The sequence below is a fragment of the Penicillium expansum genome, assembly GCF_000769745.1.
Source record: "Penicillium expansum strain MD-8 chromosome Unknown contig210, whole genome shotgun sequence".
Lineage (NCBI taxonomy): Eukaryota > Fungi > Ascomycota > Eurotiomycetes > Eurotiales > Aspergillaceae > Penicillium > Penicillium expansum.
In genome coordinates, this window is record NW_015971429.1 from 45,631 (window position 1) to 68,121 (window position 22,491).

A 22,491-nucleotide genomic window follows, 5' to 3' on the forward strand; every position below is an offset into this window, starting at 1 on the left:
GCTCTCGTGGCTTGGTTGAGGATGGCACATGGTAAAGTCTAAAAAATACAGTTGACAGCTGTAAAGTGTGGTTACCATAAGCAATATCGGTGCGCACGGTGCTTGCCATTCTGGAAGCCCCTGGGCAAACATTTTACTGGATTTTGCTCCAGATTAACCCATGTAATGACTCCCTTGGAAGCGTACTAGAGAGCCCTATCGAAAGAACGAATCTATCCGATTTCTTGATCTTCCGAGGTATAGCATGGTAATATTTACGGGATTTTCAGAGCTTGCAACATGAGTGGTAGGTACCTTATGACCTGCAATGAAGCGGGTCTCATTTTGGTGTCCGGGTCTATAGTTTGCATGCGAGTCAATCCGGTTCTAGTTCATTTGCGCCGCAAGACAACACCTCTTATCGAGTTGATACCAAGTCACTTCACATTATTCGACCGGCCAATGGGAAGCTTCCCACGGCTAACAGAGGTCAATGCAATGTTTGGAATGGTTGGAATGGTACCTATGTACCGAGCAGATCAAGGTAAGTTCTATATCCCCTTCTTTTCACATACCCACTCAGGGCAATCTTTAAATCATATTCACATATAAATTAAACCCAGAAAATCCGCAGTGTGTGATATATTTACGGTAGTAATTCCTACTATGAATACCAGCATCGATAACTCAATGGCTTGTCACACCCCTCTAGTGAAAGATGGTGAATTGAGCCCTTCTCACTTTGCGCTCATATCTATCGACATAGAGGGACGGCTTCACCTGAAGTGCTCTCAGTCGATTGCCAACACATTTCAAAGATGCCTATCGGTACCGTTTGCAGATACCTTTTTGAAAGCAGTCGCGATGTCAGGAGAAGTTGGTTGGTCAACAGGCCAAGGTGGGTTTCACATTGACTACATATAGGAGAGTACAATGAAATAACAAATTTTAGCACACCATGGCATCTCAAAATCGCCTGACCAGATCACACCAGTCGTTAGGAAAGGATCGCCACTAAGAACAACTCATATCGCCCCCTCTCACAAGATGGGCTTAGACAGCAAGGCGCACGCGCAAAATTTCCCACCAGCTTGTCAATTTCCGCCAGCTTTGGAGACAGAGCATAAAGAGACTTTGCCCCTATGGAACACAAATGGTCGGAAAACCACGAAAAGAAATGTCTGGAGTGTTGACAACAAAATGTGGAGGCCGGAAGCCATGATCCCTATCATAGACCCCAATTTGTTACGGAGGTATTATGATAAGGCATTTCGGAACCTACAGCAGACAAATTGCCGGGCCCTCGCGAAAGCCTACGTTAAACTGGTGGAGCCCCGAAAGCAAGTATACTTTCCGTACAACGGAAGGAAGATCGTCGCGGGGGTCACTCAGCAATTTGACCCTGAAGCGACCAAGCCGCCCTGGTGGCCTCCCGGAGTTAGTCACCGAGAGCCCGACCATCTTCTCAAAGAAGGTAAAAACTGTCCCTGATTATATGCCTGTCAAGTAACTGACTGTCAACAGAGCGCATCAGGCTTCTAATCCATATTTTGTGTGAGCTGCGTACTAGCCACTGTATCACAACCGAAAAACTACGGGAGATCGACCAGCCAATTCGCCGGTATATAATCCCAGCAGACCGATTATGCATCATAGATGAGATATATCGGGTTCGCCAGAAAGAGGTAGATTTTTTGGAGGGAAGGAGTGGTATGTTATTATGAGCTCTTGCCACGTTAGCTGCCTATAATCTCATGCTTAAATGCAGATGGACAGGGTCAGGTTTGGATTTGTCGCTTGAACCTACCTAAAGCAACAGAACCCACATTCAACTACAGCGAACATAACGGAGAGAGCAATCCTTTTGATACAGCATCCATAAAAATCTCAAACGCCCCATATGAATGTGTCGAGTCAGGCCCTACCAACAATACTCCACCGGCATTGCTTGCGCCTGTAGCAGATTTCCCGGCCCACTTACCTCTGGAACATTCCTATAATGTGCAGGGTCACTTTGCAGGGAAATTCTTCGCAGGACTAGGTCCCAAGACCATACGTGGCTTTGACACAATTTTGCCAGCATCACCGCCGCATCGTTTCAAGAGAAAACGCGAAAGCGAAGAGATGGCTCATGTCGACACCACCAGGCCCGCGGTATTCACACACAATTTCTCTCCTTCGGTCAATATTGATCTCCAAACCTATCCATTACAATACCCCGGCTCCTTTTGCACATTCCCTCAACAAAGCTTCGTGTCGCCTGGGCCTTTTACAGCGGAAGAATTAGCGCAGCCAAACGAGAGTCGTGATATCTCTCACCATTTTGGCTGTTGATAACTAGCAACCTTTGACCAGTCCAACTGATTTCCTGGGTTGCGTGAAGATCTGTGGTAATCTGGTGGCAGGTCTGCAACTATTTGTTTTTGGCTGTGTTGTCATTCAGAGGAAGATTGTTTAATATCGCTTTTCGATTGGCCAGAGTTAATGAAGAAGGCTCTCAACCGTGCATATTTGGACCAAATCGGCAGTGAGGTGGGCTGGAGGCATATTAAAGGATGTTAGGACGAGGCTAGCGCTATATAATTTAATAGAGAGGTTCACGAAAGTGATTGCAGCGGCAGTTGATAGACACAATCCTTATCTGCGACCAATACAATATTCTCAGCGCTGGTTCGCTGTAGACTGCAGACCTTAACAAGTAGAGGACAATCACGCCGGAAATGGCAAGGGAGTTGAGGTGGAGATCGGACGAGACCATGCTCGCTCTGAGTCCCCTTCCAAGAGATACAACAGAAAAGGTTTCAATTCTTAGAATATTACTCTACTACTCTATGGGTGGTCTGGCTATAATCCTATTCTCATACTAGATATTCCTCGGTAACTTCTATCAAGCATCCATTCAATATATGTCTCTGTAAGTTTATTACAACACCCGATGCAACTTATCAGTATCCAGAGCACTCAGAACCACCTTGCCGTATCTCCATTATGGCTTAAGAGTAAGCCGCTAGTCTTGGAATCCAGACGCTCAATCACCTGGAGGCCCTTCCTAACACTCTCCTCGGGCTGAATCTGCCCCTTGAGTTCAGGCTCGGCTGCCTGGAACTGCTTCAGCATGATCTCGATCCCTTGTACTACCTGGGAAGGCTTTTCTCCTGCAATGATATTAGTGTCGATAATTGCCCTGCTGTCAAAAAGGCCACTTACCCTCCCATGTATCAACCCATCCAGGGCTTAAAGCCAACACCTTGATGCCTCTAGGCGCAAGTTCTGCTGCGTACTTGGCGACTTGAACATTCATCCCGGCTTTTGCGACAGAGTACGCGACAGCATAGCTCACACCAGCCTTATTGATAAGACCCGAATCCGCCATGGCGCTGGAGATGTGCACTATCTTCTTCTGAACGCCCTTCTCTATCAAGGGTAGGAATGCGTTTGTCGTCCATATGCCGCCGTAGATACCCGTACTAAATGGCAGGTCGAACATTGCCCGAGTGGCCTGAGCATCAAAGGGGATCTGAGTTGGGTTGAAGGACATGGTGGCCATATCAACGGCATTGGAGTTGTGGATAAGCACGTCTAGTTTACCACCTGTGATGGCGGCTGCAGCCGAGGCAGCCTCAAGAATCGACTTTGGGTCCGTAACATCGCCTTTGATGACGTGCAAATTAGGATGATTGGAGGCAAGCTCAGATATTTCGGGCGATTCGGGGTTTCGCACAATAGCCAGGACCGTGTTGGTTGTATCGGCAGCGAGTTGCCGCACGAACTCGCGGCCAATGCCCTTGGAGGCTCCGGTGATGGCATATGAAGACATTCTTCGTTTTTATTTGAGTAAAGAAATGTATATTCCAGTGATGAATGTATTCATTTATTGCTGGTACGGTTGCGACATTCGTTCGACTTGCTTCCCTTTATACATACATTCGGGCGGATTACAAACCGTTCCGACCGGATGGTCCGGGTTTCCCGCTCCAACTTCCCACCAGCCGGGAGTCAACCGGGCGCTCCGTTTCCGTTTCCTGTTCAGCTCCTTATGCAACATCATGAACGCCACAATATCGTCAGTCAAGAGAAGGGCATGTGTGGCGTGCACGGTTGCGAAAGCGAAATGTACGCCACAGGCTGTCAACTTATGCCAGCGGTGCGCTCGTTTGGGAAAGTCGTGCACATACCTTGACCTTCCGCAGACGAAGCGGAAGCACAAGGCTGCGCCGAGGTAATCCTTCCCAACACATATAAAACTTGTGGTATTAATCATGGATGTAGCCGTGTGGAGTTGCTAGAGAAGAAGGTCGACCAACTGACGTCGCAGCTGGCTGCCTTAACCCGGCAGAACGGGCGGGCACCGCCCGATACTTCTAATCTGCTCACCAACAACTTGGGCTCATCTCGTGATTCCGAGCTGGATTCGGCAAACATTGCCGCGCTGCTAGACGTTGCTCAAGACCCGTCCCACGGCCTTGATCCGCCGACCAGCTCCATTCTAGAAGGCCAGCCGTCTATCGTAGACCAAGGGCTTTTGAGTGAAGCTGAGGCTGAACGCTTAGTCACGACTTTCCAGCTTGAATTAGTGCCCAAGTTTCCCTTTGTATTGATTGCACACGGCGAGACAGCCGCTCGACTTAGGGACCAAGAGCCTTTTCTCTTTTTGTGTGTTGTGGCCGCAACTATGGGCAGTGCGCACCCTATGCGCAAAACTGTCGCCGAGGAGATTATGAAGCATGTCACGTTGAGGGTTGTGGCGCGATCCGAGAGGAATCTTGAGTTACTCCGTGGTCTGTTGGTTCACGTCGCATGGTACTCATACCCCGCGGAGAGATATCACCCGCAACTTTTACTGTTGATTCAGCTTTGTGTTTCTATTTTATATGATTTGGGACTTCACAGAAAGTCTAGTACAAATTTGGATGAGCAGCGGGCGCTGCTTGGTACGTATTGGCTGTCGGCTGGGTGAGGTTCTCTGCGCTGGTAGATGTGGCTTCGACTAAATACTTTTTAGTTTATGTGGCACACTCGGCCGGCCGACGGTCATGAAGCATGATGATCGAACCAATGAGTGCATTGACAGTATATCCTCTACCGAGCATTTATCTGATCGGTGGGTTGCGCCATTTATACATCTACAGTCGTTCTTGGCAACAGTGGATGATGTTTACGCTTCGATACAAGCAAGCGGTGGAAGGGCTCTCGTTCAAGTTACGCGCGGCTCTCTGCAGCGGCAATTTGATAGCGTGAGGGCATGTGTAGAAAAGGACATCTCAAGCTGCCCTTCGTCAACAGGTGTGTCTTGGATCCAAACTAGTTGATGGGGATTGACCAACCGTTGCAGAGAATGCTATGCGCATTGAGATCAAATACGTGGAAATCCGGCTCGAGGAATTATCTCTTCGGCAGGAAATGTGGATTACAGAGCCTGCCAGCGCAGTCCGGACAACCATGCTAATGGGTATAATACAGCGAAGCAAGGAACTCATTCACATGATCACAAACCTACCAGTGTCGGAAATTGCTCAAATTACAATAACTACATGTGCTCGTATATGTGCCGCAGTGGGCTACATGCCTGCTGCAGTATTGACTCTTCTCAATCTCATTGCTACTCCTACGGACTCTGCCATGGAAGCCCAGGTGCAGGCCGTTGTGGATGCAGCAGAGTATCCCAATCTTGTCATAGAGCTTGCCAACGCACTGGAGACAAAATGTGAGGGAATGTCTGCTGCAGACAAAGAGGCGGACATTGTGGGGAGCCTTTGCTCCAAAATGCGGCTTCTAGCACGTTGTTATCCATATCAAATCAAGGCAATTGTTGGAAGTGCGCCGTCCCAAGACGCAAGGCAGGATACGTCCATGATGACTGTTCACGCCAATGATGTTGCTATGACACCCCAAGTCTGGCCAGATGGGTCTGCCTACGGCGATCTAGGCGACATGTTCCCTATCGAAGACATCCAGTGGGATTCTCTATTGAGTGATTTCATTGGTTTTAGCTAGAATACCTGATATGTTGCTTTGTGAATCACGTCACAAGATAGTGGATAAAATATTCCATGGTTTCATGGCAGATGGTTAAGGTTTCCATAAATACGCTCCCATAGTTCATATTGCACAAGAATTATTCCAGTGAATCGTTAATACACATCGTGAGGCACAAGAAAATGCCCAGGTGTAACGGTCTGAGAAGTGTGATCATTCAGTCAGTTCCACACACGATACTAAGCTGCATAGTAATAGCCTTCCGATGTTGGTAAACTTGGAATATGAAAGCAGGATGTTCGTATGATCCTCGGCCCCAACTGGTGTAACGGATTATCCGGTACGGGACCGGGTGGCCGGAGTTTCCGGTTGAAAAATCGCGGATATTTAGAGACATATCAACCTTGGAATAGCCTGATATAAATGATCCATTAAAAAGGTGCATCTCATATACATATATATTAGTCGCGCGTGAGGCTCTGCTAGGCCACGTCCGGCACGATACTTCTAGCTTGATATTTCTAATTCGCTCTACTTCGGTAGCCATGATCTTCTTATACATAAAGATCAAAAAAAAAAAAAAAACGATATCAAAGGCGCACTTAATTCACGATTGTAGATATATTAACATCAAACACCTTGACAGCCAATATCAACCACTAGAGATCAGGAATTGTAGTTTCGTAATCTAACACATCGGGCTGCTTGACCTCACCAACAGCCAACTTGCTCCAATCATCTTCAAACCCCTCCTCAACATCAGGGAACGGACCCAGAGGCGTGATTGCCTTTGGATTGATATCCGCATGACTCTTGGTATACTGTATCAAGTCAGTTGGTGTCAATTACTACCAAAAGGACGCGTCAACATACATTTTCTTTGATATGTAGAAAGTTTGTTGAGTCCCTCGCCGCTTTAACATTCCAATACATGCCCTTGAGCCAGTTATTCAAAACTGGATAATCATGTCGGATAGTACCTAGGTTGCACTTGAAATGTTGCACATACACCGTGTCAAAACGGATCAATGTTGCATACAACCGGATATCTAGCTCGGTTAAATCCCGACCGAGCACAAATGGGCCTCCATTATTTGCAATGATCTTCTCGAGCTTGTTCAAGGCCCCAAACACAGGAATGACGTTTTTGTCATAATCCTCCTGCGAGGATGCAAAGCCTGCTTTATATACTCCAGCATTGACATCAGATTGCATCCATAAGGTGACTGCGTCGATTTTATCTCGCAGATGGATCGGGTAGAGGTCAATTGTAGCGAGCGATGGTGGGAGTAGCTCATTGAACGCCGTGGGGAGCCATCGGAGAAGTTCAGCACTTTCCTAACGACGAATATCCGGTCAGTACATATACTTGCCCAGACTCGCTAACTAGGTTTTGTACATTGCAAACCGCTCTCCCCGCCTTCTTATCCCACAGCAACGGCACCGAATACCGCCCCTTGTAATCCGGATCGTCTCGGAAATAGACTTTGTGCAAATAGTCTTCACCAAACAGGTGATCAACTGTCGCACCAGGATACTCATCATTCGAGGCCGGGAACCGCCATCCTGGCCAACCTTTGGCGTCACCCTTAGGGTATGGCTTGACAATGCTGATGTCAATGAATTCGGTCAAGCCTTTCAGATGACGGACAAAATTTACGCGGTGGGCGAAGGGACAAAAGAGGCCGATATAGAGGTGGTAACGGCCTTTCTCGGCGGGGAACTCCTCACTTGGAATGACGCCATGCCAGCCGTCAGCAGTTGCGGGCTCATGGATTGCGGTTGGGAGTGTCATGGCCGATGAAATTTTGAAATAAATGAGCAATTGGTTTTCAATGTTGACGCAGATAATTTGGGAAGTGTTAAGTTGTCTAAATGTAGGTATCCAGGTGTTTAGGTCTTTGATTGATAACGTTGTGCGGAACAGTCCCGCTAATATGACATGACACCATCATCGGGGGTTATGAGCATCGAAATACTAATTATCTTTGGGCTCGCGTCAACAAATTTCATTTAGGTATATCTTTTTGCTCACGTATCTCGTTATAACCATCATGACCAAACTTGTTTATAACATATAGGTACATGTATATGTTAGTATTTTATAAATGGCTCTTGTCTTGTCAAATATGTAGCCACTAACCAGCGTTTTCCCAGCACTTGGACTTCATATCTGATCGCATTCCCCACACGCTTGGTCTTGTTCGATCCCTGATTATATATAGAGAAGTCGCTTACAAAGTATGCTTTTTTTTACTGCATTTACATATGTCTCAAAAAACCAGCTAAAAGAAAAACTTAAAAGATATATGAAAAGACAGTTAAGACTAGCTAAAAAGACGTCACTAACGTGGCTGACTATTCTTGTGTCCTTAAAATTGCCCCTCGACGATATTAGCCTTGGTGTGAGTCGAGCTTCCCACCAAAATCGAAGCCGGTGACTTGCGCGATGAAGACGTAAATAATTCACCACGCTTTGAGCACTTCTCGACAAGGGTTTCTCCGTCTTTCTCTGCTTTCTTGCATATTTCTCTCTCTTCGTATTCTACGCGCGCGCCATTTCTTCTCGCGACCCAGGCTCGGTGCTTTTTAGACCTTGGACTGCATATGATGCTTCTTATTCTTCAGCAAGAGCGCACGAGGCAGACTCTTACCACAGTGCGGTCTACACCAAAGGCCTCGTCAGAGCCTGGATTATGCGTTGGTATTGCATCTATCGCCCGAAATAGTGTACTATATTTCAAAACTGCCGTGGGGACTGTCCTAGAAGGTTCAAGCGAAGAAGAGCGCGCCGACATCCATCTTATATTGTTCATTGCACAAACGGATTTCTCTCAGTATTCAGCATACTCAGAGCCTTAGCTTCATGAACTGCCGGACCAAGTGTTGCTATACGGCCCCGCAGAGGTAGATGTTGATCACATTTTATCCCTTAAGACAGACACGGCAAAAGTCTCAGGGCGTGAAAAGGCTCTCTTTGATTACACATATCTGCTGAAAGCATATAAGGCAGCCAATACCCCGTATACTGTCATGCTTGAGGACGATGTCTTTGCTCTCGATGGATAGTATCATCGCACCCGCAAAGCTTTGGCGTCTGCAAAGAAGCAGACCGAGGAAATCGGAGCATCGAACTGTAGGTTTCCCAAGGACTGTTTTCAACCATTGATGTCATCTTTGAAGATCATTTATAACTGACTTATCTGCTTGGCCTAGGGCTCTATCCGTCTCTTTTACACTGAAGAACTACTCGGCTGGAACTCAGAAGAATGGCCCACCTATCTATTTTACTCGATTCTTATGGTTCTGTTGGTCGCTTGTACTTGCCTAGCATCAATAGGCTTATCAAAAGGCTCAAAAATAGGCTCATTAGGGTTGGATTGGGAATAACTATGTGTATTATTACAGCCTGGTGCTACCTTCTAATATTGCCATCAGTAACTAAGCTAGCGAATATCCGGCAGATAATACTCGAAAATCAAAGAGACTGACTGTATTCGACATATCGAAACCTGCATACTACCAATCCATGGGCTGTATACGACGTGAAAGCTTGGAATGAAGTTCATCATCGCCATACAAAAGACCAGTATCCGCACCTTCGTAGAGCACCTCAAGTTCATCTTTTAACTTCTGTGCAGTTTCAGTTGAGAGCCACATGTATCTCTCCACCCTTCCCGCCTTCGCTAGCCCGCCTCCATATGTACCTGGAGTTTCTTCGTGTTCATTTCCACAGGGATATTGCCCATACCCGATCTCCATGTCATGGTAGCTGACAGTGTGATCAGTGAGAGCATCTCTAGGCTCCAGATCAGTCTGTAAGCCTGGTGCAGTGTAATCAAAGTCCTTGAAGTCGTGAAAGTCCGGGGGGTTTATGTCGTGCTCCTTCATGATTTCCTCAAGGTATTGTAGGTAGAATGGATTTTCACTTCGCCTGGCAGCCACATACAAGGATTTGGTGTAGGGGGGCTTCAAACTTCGGAATATCGATTCGTAATCACATGTTATACAAGTGACCGCAATTTGGTGTCCCATGGACGGACACTTTCGAACCAGATCAGTTAAAGTATTTTCAGAGGGCTTCACGGGCCCCCATATAACCCACGGGAGGCAGTCAGAGTCATCGTCGATACCAGAGATATCATTGTTCATTATCATGCGGGCATTGATCGCAGTGCGAATCTCTCTGCACTCCCGTTCATTGCCTTGGCCAAGCAATTTACCAGGGAGGATAGCACGTCCAGGGTTTGTTTCCAGCTGATAGGCCCACCATCTAGCGAAGGTTGTACTGTGATAAATTCCACGAAGAACACAATTGTATTCAATTTTGGTTCTCAGCCTGCGTGGGTGCATTAGTCGACTGTATCGATCCACATTGCCTTCCCACGCGGCCATCTGTGTCTGAAGGCGCTTTTCGAGAACTGGGAGATCAGGCGGAAGAGGCATCCACAATTGATTAGACTGGCCTGGGCCCAGCTTAGCGTAGTCCTCCACTCCGCTGATATCCTTCAAGCTGATATCTTGCAAGCCGATAAATCCATCTTCCTCGATGTCAATATCATCAGCAGTCGTCTCTGGTAAATTTTTACCAGGGTAAACTCGCTGCCCCAAAGCCCATCTGGGCTTCATATCACCATTCAAAAACGCAGGTGTTCGTAGGGTTTTAAGATGAACGGATCGAGAGAAATCTTCCATAACAACATATCGTTGGGGGGCGGACATGATGATCTTGTAGATTTCGGCGTCTTTATCAACTTCGCGGGATTCTTCCGCAATAGAAACGTCAGGCAAAAGGTCCAATTCTTTGTAAAGATCTGTGTAGCATGCTGCAGCACACGCTCGGCCTACTTGATATCGCATAGACGGATACTGACGGGCAACTTCGCGATATGTTTCTTCTGATGCAAGCTCGGGATACCATATACAGTACGGCTGAGTGGCAGGATTTTGCATATCGGGGATTATATCACTCATTATCAGGCGAGCATTGCGGGCGCGGGAAAATTGATAGGCCTGACCATCGTCGCCGGAGCATAGCTCAATAATTGCTGGGCTTGTTGCAAATTGAAGTGAATCACGAATCCCACGAATGACTGCTCTCCGATACCAAAACGAGCTTAGATCGACGGGGACTCCCTCCCCCTTTATTGCCGCAGCACATTGATCGGGGTCGCATGCAGGTATAGGTTTGCCGGAAGAGTCAGTTGCCTGCCTTTTCGGTAAAACGATAGAGTATTGGCTCATAAAGCTGTTACCAGAATGTTCGGTAGCCGCCATTAGGAAATAGTACGGGCAGTGGTGCCAGTGGCGCTGGTGCTGCGTGCAGTGACAAGTGGGGAAAATCAAGTTCAATGTTGAGGAAAAGGAAGGGGAAAGTCAACTTCTTGAAGGACAGGATTATGTTTCTACCAGCTAGTATTTATAGGCGAAGTAGATCGCACTATTATTTGAATTGCATCAGTTTATTTCCCGCACTTTTTTTTTTTTTTTTTCTTCTCATTCTCCACTCAGCTTTGACATTCATTTGCTCCTGGTGCAGTGGTGCCCCATCATATGCGACGGGAACTGTACCGTAAACTTACAAGCTCATACACAAACTGGGCTGGATGTATATGAACCCATAGACAAAGTTAAGTACGTCGCACTGATTCTCATTCGAAACTATTAATTTCATTTTAACTGCGAATTCTTTCAAAATTTTCTCAAAATTGCATCCCCCCAAAAAATAAAAATTCAAAAACAGTTACTCTCGATAGATGCCCCTGACTCCAGACAGAATTCGCGGTTTTTAGAGAGGGAGATTCCATGCTGGCCATCACCACAGATTATGGATAATATGTAATAAAGTGTTCACGATAGCTTCAAAATTACACTCATTTGCGCCTCTTGGGTTCTAAATGAGGACTTTTTTACATGTGTACGTGGTAGATGGTGATCTTCCTGTTGTTTTGGTGTGGGTTTTGCTAACTAATTCCTATTACTTAGTGACACTGATCGTGCAACTTGAAAGCTAGTAGGATCTTAAAACCCTAATAAATTATGTATTTCCCAGTTCACCAAGTATAAACGTCAAATCTCTTGAGGATCAACACTCATCTATCCAAGATTTATCCTCCCAAGCGGTGATCTCTTGCCAATGGCTAACACTCGAGTCGCTCGCTGAAGGACCATTGGTACTGGGTAAAACGTCCCCAAGCTCATTGGCCTATGTATCAACATGCAGTTAGTACCTCTAGGGCTTATAAGATGAGACCTTGAAAGAAGGGAAACTCACCCAGGTATGAAAATCAACTCCACTTTGAAGGTTCTTCCCTTGAATTTTCGCGGTGTTGAGTGGATTCTTAAAGGTTGCGGGAAAGTTAATTGTTTGGTATTTGGATATCTTGTCTTCGCCTGGAACTCCGGTCTCTGCGTCGTCCACGGTCGTAACAGTGGTACGGGTTGAACCGTCCTCAGTTTTTTGGAGATTCCAACCATCGTCTCTGGATAGATACTTGATCAGCCAGTTGTTTGTCGAGGCTTTCCTGAGGAGTATTATTCGTCGACTTATAGTGTCGGCGCGATCAAGACGTGCGGAAACATCCCCAATACTAGACTTCTTCGCATCATTTCTGATCGCCGCCACCTTTTCGATGACTTTCTCGATAAATCGAGTATGGATTTGATTGCTTCCACCTGTCTTGAGGTAAGGGCTGACTTTATCCATCTTAATTTGCCCATTGAGACGTTTATCAGTCAACTCCTGTTCCGCCCTCTCAACATCATCCTCAGAATCTGGCGCAGTTATATCAGGATGAGCCACGGTCACCGTGTTTTTGCCCCCCAATCTTAGCATGAATTCAGAATAATCAAGAGGATAATTTGTCGGCTTCTCCGAGCCGCCAACAGTTATCAGATGTCGATTATCTAGCCCGGGCGTGAGAAGTTCTGTTCCGTCCTTCTTCAAAAGGAAAGGAAGTATGAGCTTTTGTGTTTTGTAACCCTCAGTTTGACTATATTGAAATACCGAAAACTTAGTCATGGACAACTGGAATATTGGCTAGATGCTCTGAGAAGGCGAAAATCTCTCGGTGACAACGTACCCAATGATTTTATAGGCCTCCCACAAAAACAGCCTTTCGTACGTATGAGCACGATCATTGAGCCCGTTATCAATGATACCTTGAATATCGGCTCTTCGATGGTGTGTGTGCAAATGATGATGAGAACCGGAATGGGCTGTATAACTTAGGCTCGTAAAATGAACAAGCCACACTATAACAAGGCCTAGAATAGAGAACCCAGGCACCCTGGAGAGCATCTTGGTAATCCCAGAGTCTTGATTGATCGGGGGAAAGTCTTTTTCAAAAAGAGAGCTCAGTTAATCAAAAAAAAAGCAGACGGAACAGGCTCTCAAGTTCTTTTATGGGACTCTCCTTTCCCACCTTTCCCAAATGAACAGTCCGAGCATATTAATTTCTCCCTGTACTCCGTACCGCAAGATATTCTCAAAAATTCGGTCTCTTGGCAAGTCCACGCCGATCCTGCTATTCCATTCCGTACTCCATACAGAAGCCACGCTCATTTTACTTCCGAGCCGTGGCCTTGGGAAATTTACCAAACTATAGAAGGGAAGCTGCATTGTTTCATGTACGTGCTAGTACTGGAAGGCTGGGACGCCAATACATATTATTATTGGTGCTCACGGCTAAGCTAGCATAAGCGCTAAATTAGTTCTTTGGGTTGGGTTTCATGTTGCTAAATTCGATAGTATTTTGCGGGATCTGCACGGCGTAAATGCTTGACCAGGGGGCTTGCTCTTCTTGGCATTCCGCGACGCCCAGAAGCTTGTATGTACGGCGTACAGCTTTGGATATGGAATCAGCGTCAAGCTCTCCAAGTGTATCATTTATGTATCAATTATTAATGGCATTCACTGATTCACCAGAAGAGAGATTCCCGATAAGAGAGGGGAGGCATAGTATGGAAATTAACTGAAGTACATACTCCCCTGAATGAGAATGACTCTCTTCAAGTTCAGCCTTGATGTAAGAGAATTATCCAATGAGATTCAGACGTCTTAGATTCATTAGGCCCCCGGGGCCATGACTCAGGGAACACGAAAATAGCCTGTGCGGAAAATTTTAAGATTAATCACCTACTGGTACATGAAGTGTAAAACAAGCCTCGGGGATTGGGGCCGCGGGAAGGGTCCGTTGGAGGGTCAGCCATTCGCGCACCATGTAGAGACTCCGCTGTCTTCTAATTGGCTCTTCTAAAAAAAATCTCGATAAGGGGGCCGGTTACCCGCGAAGCACCCACCTTAATTGCTACGCGGGGGCCAAAATGTGGGATGGGCATCGGGGGCCATTCTCGGACCCACTCAGAGATTGATAATAATACAGCGCGAGGCTGTATCATAAGATTTTTTAGACCAATGCTCGGCAAAGCTTGCATGCAGGGCCTAGTACTGTGCCGTCTTGATCTTGGAGGCGAAGATTGCATTGTCAAGCCTGAAGTAGTCGTCTCCAGATGTCCACCAAGCCCCTGACTAGGACCCTGGCTACGGAGTAAGACCCTGACTACATGGAAATACCGAGATACATCAAGCTAGTAGTTTAGGAAAAAGCAAAAAAAGATCTAGAATTAATGAAACAAACCTGCGTACTCCATAGTGAAATCCGCTTCTTAGTGGTAATATTGTGATTCAACTGTTACTGGTATCACCAAATCCTGTCGAGGTGTGAAACACGGGAACTCATGTGCTCCGAGGGTGCCCCGTCCCACATCGGTTCAAGTTCGTGGTCTACAAACTTGTGAGTGGCCATTCAATAACGAAGTATAAGTATTTGCAATTTACCTTGCATTGGGTAGTGATGGGTATATCTTAACATCATCTCCACTGTCCTTTCAAGTTCCTTTTCATTTTCCAACTATCATATCGCCTAGGCAGTCTTTCTCTTCATTCTTTCATGATGAAGACTGCCATAGGGGCTTTCGTTCCTTTCCTCTCTTTGAACTTCCTCATTACCCTTCCTTCTCTTACCTATGCCTCGCACAACAAGTCATCAAGCTCAGGTATTTTGCCTGCTCCAGGTTGTCCAGAGTCCTGCTCAGTTGTTGGCTCAAATCCGAGTAATTGGACCTGGATTGTTGACCAAAGTTATTTGAGCATCTGTGAGCAGCCAATACTATTTGACTACCATATCTACCGGGACTCGAGCTCCAACTTGGTTGTACGCTCTTGCGCTGTCCTTGAGCCTTTCCCCGATCAATCTCAAACCTCGAGTTTGCAAGAAATGAAATGGAGTAATGTCAATAGCAATGATTCAGAAGTCGTCAAGCAGTCATTGGTTGTATCGAAGTCTTGCGGGGCATCCCAGCAAACTTCAGATATTACTGTTCAGGTGGGCCCTGCTGGTACTATCAAGGCTACCAAGGATTCCAGTACCGCAATCCAGAATCTAGCATCCTACATGACTAATGCTGCCTCATGTGGCACTACCATACTTCTGTCAAAGGCTGGCGACTCTGTGGCTGCGCTTTATGCCGGTGCAGATGTCTATCAAAGCGATGTTGGACCATACCTTCTCAACTTCAAGAAGCAATTTAAAGCTGGATCCCAGATAATCCAATCCTGCGACTCAAGCTCGAAGCGAGATAATACCATTGGTGTTTATATTGTGAACTCATTGGATGATCTAGAAGGTATCGATCGCGCCTTGCAGACATGGTCCAAGGGTAGCTGCCTTGACTCTGACGGTCATGACTTGATCCAATCAAAGACCACCATGCTTGGTGTCTCTGAAGTCAGCAAGCGATCAGATATCTCCTCATCGCTCGAAGGTTTCCTAGCCCCTCGTGCTGATTGTAAGACCATCGAAGTCAACCAAGGAGACGGTTGTGCGTCATTAGCAACCCGCTGTGGTATATCAGGAGACAATTTCGACAAGTACAACACCGGTACTGATCTTTGCAAGAATTTGAAAGTTAAGCAGCGTGTCTGCTGCTCAGCGGGATCTCTGCCAGATATCATCCCTAAGAAGCAGTCAGATGGCACTTGTGGCACTTATACTATCCAGACGAACGACAACTGTGCTGAAATTGCGGCTCATTTTGGTGTTACACAAGATGATATCTATGACCTCAACGAAGACACTTGGGGGTGGGCTGGCTGTGGCACGAACGATCTCAAAGCAGATCAAGTCATCTGTTTGAGTGAAGGCAATACTCCTATGCCGTCTCCATTGAGTAATGCTGTTTGTGGTCCTCAAATGCCTGGTACCAAAGCTCCGTCGGGAGATTATACTGGTTGGAATCTTACTAAGCTCAACCCTTGTCCCCTGAATGCTTGTTGCTCAGGTTAGGGCTTCTGTGGCACCACAGATGAATTCTGTACCGAGTCACCCGCCAGGACAAAAGCCCCAGGGGCCTTTCAAAGTGGCAAAAATGGATGCATCTCAAACTGTGGCACATACATCGTCAACAATGATGACGCTCCAGAAAATTTCTACCATGTTGCTTATTTTGAAGTCTTCAACCTCAAGCGCGAATGTCTGAACATGGACGTCAATGAAATCAGCGATACATCCTTGACCCATGTGCACTTCGCTTTTGCTGGATTGACTGCTGATTTTGATGTTTCCTTTGACAACGATGAGTACAAAGCGCAGTTTGAAAAATTCGTCAAAAATGATGCATCCTATAAAAGGATTCTTTCGTTTGGAGGTTGGGCTGAGTCAACATCCGCCTCAACTTTTCAGCGTTACCGTGATGCCGTCAAGTCTGGAAATCGTGAGAAGTTCGCTAAGAACATCAAGGCATTCTTCGAGAAATATGATGGACTAGACGGTATCGACTTTGATTGGGAGTATCCTGGAGCCACTGATATCCCTGGCGTACCTGCAGGTTCTGACAGTGACGACGACAATTACCTTGGTTTCTTGAAGTTGATGAAGAGCACTATTGGTGATAAGTCCCTTTCAATTGCTCTACCTGCTTCATATTGGTACTTGAAGACATTCCCAATCGCTAAAATGTCTGACTATGTTTCATACTTCATCTACATGACTTATGACCTTCATGGCCAATGGGGTGAGTTTATAAATATCATCCTAGGTTCATTGTCGATGAAGCTTACTAACGATATGAATTTTAATAGATTATAATAATGCCTACGCAGATGTGGGCTGCCCCAGCGGAGACTGTCTTCGATCGCATGTCAACAAGACCGAGACTATAAACTCTCTTGCGATGATCACCAAGGCTGGTGTGCCTGCAAGCAAAATCTTTGTTGGAGTTTCAAGCTACGGCCGTAGCTTTGGTATGGTCGACCCAACCTGCACTGGTCCTATGTGCAAATACGGTGGCGCTTTTGATGTTTCCACTGCCGAGGCTGGAAGTTGTACCAACACTTCTGGCTACATCTCAAACGCCGAGCTTAATCTCATCATGCAGGGTGTGGACTCGGGTGCTAGTAATTACAAGGGCCGCACGTGGTATGATGAGGATTCCGCTTCAGACGTAATGATTTACGGTACTAAAGGCGAAATCACTACTTGGGTGGCATATATGTCAGATGACACCAAGGAGGCACGTATTGATTGGATCAAAGGACTCAACTTTGGAGGCGTCACTGATTGGGCTATCGACCTTCAAGAATTGAACTTGGGTGTTGACCCCGACTCCGATGAAGCTCAGGACCTTGATCTTCCCGCTCTACCTACGGGATGTTCTTCTGCCAATTGGCCGGACAATCTGGAGGACTTGAGGAACAAAATTGATAAGATTGATTTAGGCTGTCGGGCCCAGGCTGTTGTTTGGGTTTTGATCAAAATTCTTCCTGACATCCTGGACAACTATCAAAGTGCAGCTGACAATTATGATGAATACGTGAGTTTCAAACCCCTCGTGGTGCTTTCGCATTCAAGCTAATATGCCTCTAGTTCAAATACTATGCCGAATGGGTCAGAAACGGCATCGATGATTCATTACCACTCTTTATGTGGAGTGATGGACAAAATTACATGGACTGCAAATGGTCATCTACATCGGATGGCAGTGGCGATGCGGCCTGTACAGAAATGCACGTCCCAGAAGGACAACCAGGACAAGGTGAAGTCAGTATCACATATACAGTACGTGATGAAGATGGCTTTTATAAAGCCCTTCAAGCCGACTATGGAATTGAGAAGGACTGGATTGTGTGGAAAGACATATACGCAGACCCTGAGAATTCTCTTACCTGTCCTCCTTGTCCTAACCTTACTAAAGACTGCAAACCTTGCACTGGCCATGGTGTGACTTACCACAACTGGCCAGTAAAGGCTGCGGACGATGACATCGATGTTCCTAATCTCAAGGACATCATCGACACTGCAGTACCTAACATCACGACACTTCAAGATGTCATTCTCGGGAGTTTCATAGAGATGCGTATCGGGGCCATGGATGCCTCGGACGAAGACGTCGCTACCGCGCTCAGTATGCCCGTTTTTATGATTGCAGACACAACTGAACAAATGAAGAACATCACGAAAATCGGCAAAGAACAGGAAAAAGCTGATGATGAAGCTAAAGTCAGTTTCATCTTAGACATTGTCAGCATTGTTCTTATGATCATTCCGTTCGCTGGAGAGGCAGTCGATGCGATTGGTGGCGTGGCGAACGTTGCCCGTGCGGCTTATGTTGTCGGCGAGGCTGGCAATGCAGCTCTTTCTGTCTATGATATTGTGAAGAATCCATCTTCAGCTCCCTTCGCCATCCTTGGTCTAGTCATGGGAGCTGATGCCTCAGTTGTTGGCAAGGCTAGCAAGACGACTTTCACCAAAGCTGCCGCTTTCCGGAATGCGCTGACCGAGGATACTCTGAGCTCCTTCAGCAAAGAGTTCCGGGCGAACGATGCGATTGTACAGGATATTGTTAAAGCTTGTAAAAGGGCTTGATGCTCATGTTGTGGAGCAATGCTAGCGGCTTTTATCTCGAGTCGGGCAGGCTAGTTAATTATAGAAATATCACTACTTGAACTATTCCTTTTCCAAATAGCAATATCACCCACTCTTTATGTAGAAAATAGTGCGAGAAATGATGCTAGTGCTTGAGACACGGAGATTCAGTGGACTCGGACTCTGACTTTAAACATTTGAAGAGCAGACGTGCCTGAGGCGTACTAGAACCTTGGAAGCACCTCTTACACCTCGACCCCCTTTGTTTCTCGTCTCTCCCTTCGGGATAGATTAAACAGAGTTATTAGTATCTTCACACTCTGCATTTCGTTCGTGTTTCTTCAATCTTCAATGGTGCTGATAGTGGGAAGACCGATTCAAGTGATGCTCTCCAAGATGGTGCAAGGGTGTGTAAGACTGGGGATCAATTGATGTGGATCTCCAGTCCTTCCAACGTTGCCAACACGAGGGCTATTTCTAAAATGCCCAAAAGTCAGTTTGACCGTTTTTCTCCTCTTCAATTCGCGCTTATAATTTGAATTGGAATCACCATGGGGGCCGGTAGGCTGCCCCTTTTAGCCGGGTTTGGAGATCTAATTATCGCAATATTATCAATTGCTTTCTCTCCTCTAACTGGCCTGATCATTCGAACGAGTGTCACATATAACTTCCACTTCCATTTCTTCAGCTAAAAGTGTTTGATTCTGTTCACGATATCACATACCATGGCTCCTTCTCTAGTGCCGGTATTGAGCATTTTTATAACATCTTCTATGTGCTAGAGCCATCGGGCTCCCGTCGCTTTGCGCCTCCCGTGCCATTGAAGCATGTGGCTGGGACTGTAATCGATGCTGCTACCCCCGGTGCTTGGTGTCCACAGAGGCTAGGTGATATCTTACCGTTCACCAGTCAGGTCACAAATATTGGTGAGAATTGTCTCAGCCTGCGCATTGCGAGAGTTCGGGGTGTTAAGAGCGGGGATAAGATTCCTGTCGTTGTGTATCTACATGGTGGTAAGTTCTATTGATATTATAATCAGATTGATGGACTCGATCAGGCTATTTTAGCTGTCTCTTCTGTGTAGTAGTTGTGGTAAAGATGACTTTCATTCAGGTGGTCATGCTCTTGGTTCCGGGGAAGAGATTCTCTATGAATTTGATGGCTTTGTTGGTCAGGCCATGCGCGATGACCAACCCGTGATATTTGTCGCGATTAAATATCGGCTCGGTCTCTTTGGATTTGCTACTGGTGAGGCCTTCATTAATACTAAGCATACCAAAGCTGGATTAAGGGATCAGCGTGCTGCGTTAGAATGTGAGTGTTCTAACATCTCTTTACCAGCTTAGATTCATCAGGATTCATCATATTGGCTATAGGCATTATAGGGGTGCGAGATAATATCGATGCATCCGGTGGTGATCCTCAAAGAGGTAAAAATACCGTTTCAAATTATTTCACTTCTTTTAGAGCTATCACAACGATACCATAATCACCGCGATAGGACAGAGTGTCAGCGCACTTGACATAGGTCTTCAATTAACTGCCTTCGGAGGCGAGCAGGCTGTTCCATTCCAACAAGCAGTGTAAATATCCAAGGCATATGACAGTTTGCATACAAAATTGACTACAACAGATTCATGGTTAACCTCAAACTTGCTTAGAATGATGTCCGGTGGCCCAAACCTAAATTTCAATACCAAATCACCAGTAGTCGCAGAGACCACCGCATTGATAGCAAAACAGCTAGGCTGCACTGAACAGGACAACGACCAATCTGAAGAAACAATCAACTGTCTCCGCCAGGTGCCTTTCGATGCTATATCCAATATCTCTGTTCCAATGGCTCGCTCTGCTCACCAAAGGGGTTCTTTCATCCAACCTACGATAATGACTTCGTACGAGATCGTCCATCAGAAATGATGCTTAGCGGTCGATTCAATAAGGGTATCCCGAATATAATATCGTGGGTCACGAATGACGGGGCATAGTATGCGCCTCCGTCCGCGTAAAGCGATGAGTACGAAGGAACATAGCGGCCAGTGATAAATGTGAAAATGGACTCCCCAACACTATATCTCACCTCTGCGCATTTTCAAAGGTGGGCATTTTTTAAATTACATCTTTACAACTGTACATTGTGGACATCAAGTGGTATTTGAATGATTTCCATTTATGCCTACATTTTGCCATGTGTACACCGATTTACATATTTCCCCGGGACATCTCACTATATGAGTTCGTGTGGAATTTCTTTTTATCTCGCCCTAGTTAAAGCGACAAGTTGTCAACCGTTTTGGTCTTTACGTTTGGTGTATACAGCAGACAAACAATTTGGCTACAGAGTTCCCGTGCAAGTGATATATTCCAGTGTGAGACTAAAAGATCAACCACACAAATATTTCACACTGCAGTGACCTTGACAGGTAAAGTTCATTCCACGGGACTGCTGACAGATGGCTATTGGCCCGCAGTATTCAGATCGGTGCGCCAACATTGATATTTGCTCCGTACACCGGTCGCGAGTCCTCGGTGAGCAACCACACAATTGTCCTGGCCACATCCTCAGGTTCAATCAACGGCAGACCATGCTTATCGTATAATTGCCGTATCTCATCTAGGCCTTTAGCACTTGGCTCGAATTGCGGAAGCAGCGCAGTATTGGTGATACCTACGATACGCGAAAATGATTCCACATTAGTAAATAGGCATGCAATCGTTTCAACCTGAAGTTCCAAATCTCCCCATCTTGCAAACAGACATTCTTACCTGGAGAAACTGTGTTGACTCTGATTCCAATGGAAATTGCATCTGGTGCCACACAGGCGGTAAAATAAGCTGCAGCGCCCTTCGATGTCCCATACGCATAGACATCGGGGGTGTGCGCAAAAGCCGCAATGCTGGCCACGTTGACAATACTGCGATCTCGTCTGGGAAGGCCTTTCATGGCACGCACCTCCGCGCGGGTGCAATAGAAGATGCCGTCCAAGTTGACACTCATGATATTGCACCATTCGGCGTCGGTTTCTTCGAGGATCGTAGGCACTTGCCTGAGGCCCGCTCCCTGGGCAATGCCCGCGACATTGGCGGCCCCATGGAGGTCGCCGCAGGTTGCGATGATTTCGCGCATCCAATTCTCTACCTCGGCCGACGAGGTGATGTTCAATGTCTGGCAGTGCAGCTGGGTCGCAGTGTTCTCCTGGTGGATGCATTGTTTCAGTTCCTCGAATCGGTTGTTGGAGATGTCCCCGACCCAGATCGTCGCGGCTCCGCGCTGAGCTAGTAGACGACAGACGGCGGCGCCAATCCCGGACGCACCCCCTGTAATGGCGAACACGCCGCCAGTGACAGATGCCATTGAATTTAGCTCGGTCTATGCTCAGTCAAAGTGGGTGATGTAGATGTATTGTTCAAGGGCCTAGATCGAGAGAAAGATGGGGTTTTATGCTTGGAAAGGCAAACCAGGACTACGGCTGACGCTAGCCCGCTGCGTTTGTGACAGACGACCGGAATACGATTTGTGACGTTGCTTCGGTATTGAATGATTTTCCCCTCATGTAGCGGCCGATTATACAGTCACCACTAGATTAAAGTACTAAACTCGTCACCCTGCATG

At 46.5% G+C, this 22,491-nt stretch overlaps 9 protein-coding genes across 9 annotated transcripts; 4 read left to right on the plus strand and 5 right to left on the minus strand.

Moving 5' to 3' along the window:
- Positions 1–669: 669 nt before the first annotated feature.
- On the plus strand, positions 670–903 carry PEX2_063890 (uncharacterized protein; the record flags this gene model as incomplete). Its single annotated transcript, XM_016743660.1, has 1 exon — positions 670–903. The coding sequence occupies one exon, from the start codon at positions 670–672 to the stop codon at positions 901–903; it is 234 nt and encodes a 77-aa protein (XP_016594725.1).
- Positions 904–1,026: 123 nt separating this feature from the next.
- Positions 1,027–2,313, plus strand: PEX2_063900 (DUF2841 domain-containing protein; the record flags this gene model as incomplete). The annotated part of the gene is made up of 3 exons (XM_016743661.1): positions 1,027–1,453; positions 1,504–1,689; positions 1,799–2,313. The coding sequence occupies 3 exons, from the start codon at positions 1,027–1,029 to the stop codon at positions 2,311–2,313; spliced, it is 1,128 nt and encodes a 375-aa protein (XP_016594726.1).
- A 627-nt stretch (positions 2,314–2,940) lies between these two features.
- On the minus strand, positions 2,941–3,796 carry PEX2_063910 (SDR family oxidoreductase; the record flags this gene model as incomplete). The annotated part of the gene is made up of 2 exons (XM_016743662.1): positions 2,941–3,134; positions 3,187–3,796. The coding sequence occupies 2 exons, from the start codon at positions 3,794–3,796 to the stop codon at positions 2,941–2,943; spliced, it is 804 nt and encodes a 267-aa protein (XP_016594727.1).
- Positions 3,797–3,934: 138 nt separating this feature from the next.
- Positions 3,935–5,973, plus strand: PEX2_063920 (uncharacterized protein; the record flags this gene model as incomplete). Its single annotated transcript, XM_016743663.1, has 6 exons — positions 3,935–4,123; positions 4,170–4,198; positions 4,249–4,777; positions 4,871–4,932; positions 4,982–5,262; positions 5,312–5,973. 6 exons carry the CDS (start codon positions 3,935–3,937, stop codon positions 5,971–5,973), a joined length of 1,752 nt encoding a protein of 583 aa, XP_016594728.1.
- Positions 5,974–6,614: 641 nt separating this feature from the next.
- Positions 6,615–7,750, minus strand: PEX2_063930 (putative cell wall organization protein/glutathione transferase (Gto3); the record flags this gene model as incomplete). Its single annotated transcript, XM_016743664.1, has 3 exons — positions 6,615–6,776; positions 6,829–7,293; positions 7,364–7,750. The coding sequence occupies 3 exons, from the start codon at positions 7,748–7,750 to the stop codon at positions 6,615–6,617; spliced, it is 1,014 nt and encodes a 337-aa protein (XP_016594729.1).
- Positions 7,751–9,474: 1,724 nt separating this feature from the next.
- On the minus strand, positions 9,475–11,232 carry PEX2_063940 (uncharacterized protein; the record flags this gene model as incomplete). The annotated part of the gene is made up of 1 exon (XM_016743665.1): positions 9,475–11,232. One exon carries the CDS (start codon positions 11,230–11,232, stop codon positions 9,475–9,477), a length of 1,758 nt encoding a protein of 585 aa, XP_016594730.1.
- Positions 11,233–12,040: 808 nt separating this feature from the next.
- PEX2_063950 (uncharacterized protein) lies at positions 12,041–13,255 on the minus strand (the record flags this gene model as incomplete). The annotated part of the gene is made up of 3 exons (XM_016743666.1): positions 12,041–12,160; positions 12,230–12,947; positions 13,038–13,255. 3 exons carry the CDS (start codon positions 13,253–13,255, stop codon positions 12,041–12,043), a joined length of 1,056 nt encoding a protein of 351 aa, XP_016594731.1.
- Positions 13,256–15,233: 1,978 nt separating this feature from the next.
- Positions 15,234–18,878, plus strand: PEX2_063960 (Peptidoglycan-binding Lysin subgroup; the record flags this gene model as incomplete). The annotated part of the gene is made up of 5 exons (XM_016743667.1): positions 15,234–15,802; positions 15,872–16,215; positions 16,321–17,028; positions 17,096–17,826; positions 17,880–18,878. 5 exons carry the CDS (start codon positions 15,234–15,236, stop codon positions 18,876–18,878), a joined length of 3,351 nt encoding a protein of 1,116 aa, XP_016594732.1.
- A 2,474-nt stretch (positions 18,879–21,352) lies between these two features.
- On the minus strand, positions 21,353–22,233 carry fgaDH (chanoclavine-I dehydrogenase easD; the record flags this gene model as incomplete). Its single annotated transcript, XM_016743668.1, has 2 exons — positions 21,353–21,546; positions 21,645–22,233. 2 exons carry the CDS (start codon positions 22,231–22,233, stop codon positions 21,353–21,355), a joined length of 783 nt encoding a protein of 260 aa, XP_016594733.1.
- Between the last annotated feature and the right edge of the window lie 258 nt (positions 22,234–22,491).